Genomic DNA, 7,538 nt, shown 5'->3' on the forward strand with positions numbered 1-7,538 from the left:
CAACATGGTGAAACCCCGTCTCTACTAAAAAAATTAGCTTGGTATGGTGGCACGCACCTGTAATCCCAGCTACTTGGGAGGCTGAGGCAGGAGAATGGCGTGAACCCAGGAGGCGGTGCTTGCAGTGAGCCGAGATTGTGCTACTGCACTCCAGCCTGGGCAACAAAGCAAGACTCTGTCTCAAAAAAAAAAAAAAAAATCCTTACTTCAGTCAATATTCCTGCTCATTACCCAAATCTTTCCCATCTTAATTTAAATATTGATATTTTACTTCCTTTTATCACATTTTTACTACTCAGCTTTTGATATAGTTAATGAAAATGATTAAATTAAAAACCTATCAAAATAATTAAGTCTTTCTGCATATACTCAAAGAGTGTGTACTATACTCAAAGGCCTATTAAATCTTTAGGCCTGGTGTGTTGGCTCACAGCTGTAATCCCAACACTTTAGGAGGCTGAAGCAGGTGGATCACTTGAGGTCGAGTTCCAGACCAGCCTGGCCAACATGGCGAAACCCTGTCTCTACTAAACTTATAAAAATTAGCTGGGCATGGTGGCATGCACCTTTAGTCCCAGCTACTCAGGAGGCTAAGGCAGGAGAATCGCTTGAACCCGGGAGGCAGAGGTTGCAGTCAGCCGGGATCACACCACTGCACTCCAGCCTGGCAACAGAGCGAGACTTTGTCTCAAAACAAAAAAAATTTTTTTTGCAAAATCCAAAACATTCAAGATAGACCCAATGAGTCTCAAGAAGAGACAGGACCTTACCTATTTCCTTCTCACTTTCAAAAGCTGTCATGGGTCGAATATCCTCATTTACTTCGTGTTCTTCAAAGACCATTTCTGGCTCAGTTATATACTTAGCAGTAGGAGAAGATGCGATTTTCTTTCCCTTATGAGAACCAACATGTGTTCGAACTTCATTTCTTCTGCTTGGAAATATCTCGATGTATCTATGTCAAAGCAAAAGTGAACAGGCACAAATGGTACAAAGTAACTTTATACTGAACACACTTAAAATAAACATGTATACATTACATTTCCAACAGCTTATGAAACACAGGTGTCCACACAGGTGTCCAAAGATAACAGGTAGGGAAATGGATGCAGATAGTAGCCCATGAAAACATACAACAGAGTAGGTCAGTGATTTAAGTTCTTGCACCTAGGTAACACTTTTTCTTCATACACATTTTAACAGTATTTTCTACTCTGTTTTGCTTCATGAGAACTATGCTTACGTTAACTGTGTATACAGAAAAAATTCATCTCATACGGGTTTTTTAAACAGCTGGTTAACAATCTCTTGAAGCCTTGAAATTCAATTCTGTGCAAATTAATCACATCTGTATAAGATATTAAAAGTCACAGTAAAAGAAGAACTAACTTCCCCAGAACTTCACTAAAAGGCTAATGAGAATTCAAGAACTAAGTATCAATTATGATTTGCTATCACCGTGGAGGGGACTATCTATTAAACCCAAGCTTCTGGAACAATTTTTTTTTTTTTTTTTTTTTTTTGAAACTTGGGTTTCTTGCTGTCACCCAAGATGGAGTGCAGTGGTGTGAACACGGCTCACTGCAGCCTCAACCCCCTAGACTCAAGTGATCTTCCTGCCTCAGCCTCCCAAGTAGCTAGGGACTACTGCCGCCTGCCACCACACACTGCTAAATTTTGTATTTTTTATTTCTGTAGACATGGGTTCTTGCCATGTTGCCCAGGTTGCTCTTGAACTCCTGGGCTTAAGTGATTTCTACCCACTTCAGCCTCCCAAAGTGCTGGGATTACAGGCATTGGCCACCACGCTCAGCACAGTTTTCTTTTTCTTAACATGGCTTTCTAAACTAAGAGCTATAAAAATAGCTTGTGTTTACAAATCTATAAAGATTAGATATGCAATACTTCTTTAAAAAAAATCTTTGAGCCTGGACAACAAAGTGAGACACTATCTCAACAAAATTTTTTTTTTTTTTTAATTAGCCAGGAGACCAGGTGCAGTGGCTCACACCTGTAATCCCAGTACTTTGGGAGGCTGAGGCAGGTGGATCACTTGAGCTCAGGAGTTTGAGACCAGCTTGGGCAAGATGCAAAACCCCGTCTCTACAAAAATACAAAAATTAGCTGGGTGTGGTGGCATGCACCTGTAGTCCCAGCTACTTGGGAGGCTGAAGTGGGAGGACTGCTTGAGCCCAGGAGGCCACAGTTGCAGAGAGCTGCATCACTCAACTGCACTCCAGTGAGGTTAACAGAGTAAGATTCTGTCTAAAATTAGCCAGGCATGGTGATGCATGCCTGTGGTACCACCTACAAGGAAAGCTGAGGTGGGAGGACTGCTTGAGCCCAGGAGGTCAAGGCTGAAATGAGCAGTGTTTGTGCCACTGCACTCCAGCCTGGGTGACAGAGCAAGATCCTGTCTCAAGAAACTGAAAAACCTTTGAACCACTTCTATCAGTAGATCCTGAAACACTGGCTTTGGAATGGCTATTTTGTTTACTTCAAAGGAGCTGATTTAAAAGGCCAGAAAACAGCAAAAAAGGTAACCCAACAGTGATTTAACATTTGACATTTTAAACTGTACCTCCAAAACTAAAGTTAAAACACAAACGAACCCACTTATCATCATGTGCATCATGATATGATGTCAACATGAGACACTGTACAAGACAACTGATCTAATTTCTTCAAAAGTCAATTGCTTTTAAAAAGAGAGAGGGAATAAGTAAGAGGGATTTGCTCTAGTTCAAGAGAGTCAGTGGTCAGGTGCGGTGGCTCACACCTGTAATCCCAGCGTTTTGGGAGGCCAAAGCGGGAGATCACTAGAGCCCATGAGTTTGAGGCCAGCCAGGGCAACACAGCAAGACCCCACCTACACACACACACACACACACACAGAGCGAGGTGTGGTGGCACATGCCTATAGTTCTAGCTAGTTGGGAGGGTGAGACGAGAAGATTGCTTGAGCCCAGGAATTCAAGGCTGTAGTGAGCTATCATCATGCTACTGCACTCCAGCCTGGGTGACAGAATGAGATCCTGTGTCTTAAAAGAAAAAAACACACACAGAGAGAACTATGGACATAACAATCAAATGCAGTGTGTAGACCTTATCTGGATTGTTTCAAAAAAGATATTTTTGTCCAGTGTGGTGGCTCACATCTGTAATCCCAACACTTTTGGAGGCGGAGGTGGGTGGATGACTTGAGTCCGGGAGTTCTAGACCAGCCTGGCCAACACGGTAAAACCTTGCCTCTACTAAAAATACAAAACTTAGCTGGGCGTGGTGGTGCATGCCCCTAGTTCCAGCTACTCAGGAGGCTGAGGCAGGAGGATCACTTGAACCTGGGAGGCAGAGCGAGGTTGCAGTGAGCCAAGATCACGCCACTGCACTCCAGCCTAGGCAGCAGAGAGAGACTCCATTGCCAAAAAAAAAAAAAAGGATATTTTTGGTATAATTGGAAAAATATTATTATGAACTGTTATTAGATAATATACTATTGATAACGGTGTTAGATATAACATTGAAATTATGTAAAAAAAATTTTTTTTACAGATGCATACTAAAAAAGACCAGATGAAGTAAATATAACAGATGTTATATTTTATATATAAATGTGTTAATCTAGCTGCTCTAGGTACACTGTCTATGGGTTAGTCCTGCTCCACAAGGAGCAGTCAAAAAAAAAATTGTTAATCTAAATTATGGGCATTTGATGGCTCACTACACTACTCTACTTTTCTATGTTTGGATAACTTTACAGTCATATTACAGCACATTCGTCAAAATGACTTGATGTGTGACACTTCTGCATCATTAATATCTGCTTTACTCACCGATTACCAATTTCTTCCCTGTGTTTCAACAGGGCTTGGTTGGCCATCTCTGGTTCTTCAAATTGCACATAGGCTTCCCCTGTTTTTCGTCTCCCTCTGTAGTCCATCACAAAAGTAATGTCAACTATATTCAGTCCTAGGACACCAAAAGAGTTTAGTGCTACTAGCAGGTTTTTTTATCCTTAGAATTAACACCATCATTCAAATACTAATAAAATTTTTTATTGTTCTGCCAGTCCCAAAACTGAATACATGCTTGATAGGAAAAAAATTATTACACAGTCAAAAGTCAGTAACACCTACATACCCGTATCTCCAGAAGAGGTAGGGTCCAAGAAGCCCACTCAAAACATACAATTCTCCCCATCATTTTTTTTTTTTTTTTGCTGTTAATTATATACTAGGAAACAATAGAACTCATAGACTTCACTGCTAATGGTTCTAGGAATTAGATAATACTTTTAAATTATATAAATTGTTATTGTCTTACACAAATACAGCCACTATTATGAGAAGTTATTTCCTTCAATAGTAAAACCCTCATGAAATTATTTTGAAATCTGACTTCCCTCCTAAAATCTGCCTGATAGAAAACACATATAAAATCTATAAAGATTAGAAATTTAAGTGAAGAGCTCTCCCCTAAAGAACCTAATATAACTGCATGCTATTGCCCAGAAAGACGCTCATCTCAGATACAGGAGATAACAAGGGAAAAAAGATACGAGCTCCCAAGCATAATATAACTGCAAAGTACCTGCAAAGAAATCTACAATGTCTTTCTCATTGCAACTGTAAGGAAGTCCTCTCAAACGAACCACACCATCATTTACCACAGGTGAAGATTTGACCTGCAAGCTCTTCATTAAAGCATCCACATCTTCATTGTTTATCTCATACACTACGAAGAAAAAACACAAAAGGGATAAAAATTACATAACAAAGGAACAAACCCATTTAAAAAAATCATTACAACTTGGTGGGTTATCCAAGAATTCAAAAACTAATTATTTTAATCCTTATGCACTTCTCTAGAGAAAATAACAAATGACATTTATCGCATATTTACCATGCAGGCATAACTTCTTTAATTCTCACAGCTTGTAAGATACTTGTCAGCCGGCTACAGTGGCTCATGCCTGTAATCCCAGAACTTTGGGGGGCCAAGGCGGGTGGATCACCTGAGGTCAGGAGTTTGAGACCAGCCTGACCAATACGGTAAAACCCTATCTCTAATAAAAATACAAAAATTAGCTGGGTATCACTCGCCTGTAGTCCCAGCTACTTGGGAGGCTGAGACAGGAGAATTGCTTGAACCCAGGAGGTGGAGGTTGTAGTGAGCTGAGATCATGCCACTGCACTCCAGCCTGGGTGACAGAGCAAGACTCCATCCCCTGAAAAAAAAAAAGTTTAACTTGGTCAATATTCTCATAAGAAAGTTTATCTATGTTTTATTCTCACAACCTATAAAAGAATGCATCCATACAATCTAAATACTTCATTATTAAGACTCAAATACAAACTGCCTTGAAAAGTATAAAACCTAATGTAATGAACCCAAAATGTCAAAATCTGACTTCACGTACCTTCCACATACCGCTGGCCCATGTACATGCGGTGCTTCTCTAAGGCCTTCTGCACATCCTGCTCTGACTCCATTTCAATTAAGGCATCACCCCTTCGTTTCCCATCTCTATTTAGGAGGAAATGTATTCCATTCTCACCGTTGCGGATTCTGCAGTCTAAAAGTGTATGAGCAAAATCAATTGAAAACAGAAATCAAACTTTTAGCTCAATTATGTAAGTCACGAGAATGCAATTTTCCAACAAACCAGGAAACAAGTGTCATATTCCTTACACAAATCCCCATCTCTTAAGCCATCCAAACACCAATAAGAATTTAGTCTCTAAAACCTTCCAAGTAGAAAAGATAAGCAAACCTTAGCACAGAAGCTTATGATCTCCTTCCTGATCACTAAATGGCAAATAAGGATAGGCCCAACACAAAATTCATTATTTCTATTCCAATGTCTCTACAGTCACTTAAGGAAATACAATATAGTTAAATTCATACGTGTCTTCCTTTAAAATCATATCCATAGGACTCTAAAATATTTCCTCTAAGAATAATTTTATTACCATAATTTAACTGTTTTTTTGTTTTTGTAGAAAGGGGGTCTCATTTTGTTGCCCAGGCTGGTCTTGAACTCTTGGGCTTAAGTAATCCTCCCACCTTAGCCTCCCAAAGTGCTGGGATTACAGGCATCAGCCACCACGCCTAGCCTTTTTGCCTTTTTCATACTGCATACTTTTTATAATGGGAGTAAGTCCAAGATGTAAGTGGCCAAGAGGCTTTAAAAAATGTTTGACCAGGCTCACTCTGGGCATACTGCCTAGGAGTTACTCCTGCTCCACAAAGAGCAGCTAAAAAAATTAATGAAATAGCCAGGCGTGGTGGCTCACGCCTGTAATCCCAGCACTTTGGGAGGCCAAAGTGGTGGATCATCTGAGGTCAGGGGTTTGAGACCAACCTGGCCAACAGGCAAAACCCTGTCTCTACTAAAAATACAAAAATTAGCCAGGCATGGTGGCAGGTGCCTGTAGTCCCAGCAACTCAGGAGGCAGAGGCAGGAGAATCACTTGAACCCAGGAGGCGGAGGTTGCAGTGAGTCGAGACTGCGTGAGACTGCACTCCAGCCTAGGTGACAGAGCGAGACTCCATCTCAAAAAACATAATAAAAATAAATCATAGTCAGATACAGAAACTAAAAAAAATCCCACAGATACATAAACTCTCCAAACATGGTACTAAGGGAACTTTATTCCTTGATACTAAGTGACCTTCTAATCTAAATGTCTGTATTACATAAATAGTCACTCTTAATTCCATATTTCCACTGACAGGCTTGACTTTTTGATATGTATATATTAATACCACAGAGAAAAATAATTTCAAACCATGCAATTTTGTTTTTTAACTTTTATTTAGTACATGTACAGGACTGTTACACAGGTAAACCATGTGTTACAGGAGCTTCGTATACAGATCATGTAGTTACCCAGGTAGCAAGCACAGTACCCAATAACTTTTATTTTTCTTTTTGAGAAGAGTCTATCTCTGTCGCCAAGGCTGGAATGCAGTGGTGTGATCTCAGGTCACTGCAACCTCCTCCTTCTGGATTCAAGCAATTCTCCTGCCTCAGCCTCCCGGGTAGCTGGGATTATGGGAGCGTGCCACCACGCCTGGCTAACTTTTTTTGTATTTTTAGGAGAGATGGGGTTTCACCATGTTAGCCAGGATGGTCTCGATCTCCTGACCTTGTGATCCGCCTGCCTCGGCCTCCCAAAGTGCTGGGATTACAGGCGTGAGCCACTGCACCCGGCCCCGATATTATTTTTTAATCCTCTCCCCCACCCTCAAGTTGGCCCTGGTGTCTGTTGTTCCCCTTTGTGTCCATGTGTTCTCACTGTTTAGCTCCCACTTGTAAGTGAAAACATACAGTATTTAGTTTAATGTTCCATGTTAGTTTGCTTAGGATAATGGTCTCCAGCACCACCCACATTGCTGCAAAGGATATAATCTCGTTCTTTGTTATGGTTGTATAACATGCCATCATACCAGCCAGGCGCAGTGGCTCAGGCCTGTAATCCTAGCACTTTGGGAGACAGGCAGATCATGAGGTCACGAGGTCAGAAGATCGAGAT

General features: G+C 40.8%; 1 protein-coding gene across 1 annotated transcript in view; it reads right to left on the minus strand.

The window, feature by feature from the left end:
* Nucleotides 1-7,538, minus strand: part of GRSF1 (G-rich RNA sequence binding factor 1) — a 19,608-nt gene that overhangs the window by 7,940 nt on the left and 4,130 nt on the right. The window contains exons 3-6 of the mRNA XM_011927122.1: nucleotides 5,420-5,575; nucleotides 4,591-4,734; nucleotides 3,834-3,969; nucleotides 771-955 (exon numbers count right to left, since the gene is read on the minus strand). Of these exons, the coding sequence (XP_011782512.1) occupies nucleotides 771-955; nucleotides 3,834-3,969; nucleotides 4,591-4,734; nucleotides 5,420-5,575 (621 nt within the window). The remainder of the gene's footprint in view (nucleotides 1-770; nucleotides 956-3,833; nucleotides 3,970-4,590; nucleotides 4,735-5,419; nucleotides 5,576-7,538) is intronic.

The sequence above is a fragment of the Colobus angolensis genome, unplaced genomic scaffold, assembly GCF_000951035.1.
Source record: "Colobus angolensis palliatus isolate OR3802 unplaced genomic scaffold, Cang.pa_1.0 Scaffold70, whole genome shotgun sequence".
Lineage (NCBI taxonomy): Eukaryota > Metazoa > Chordata > Mammalia > Primates > Cercopithecidae > Colobus > Colobus angolensis.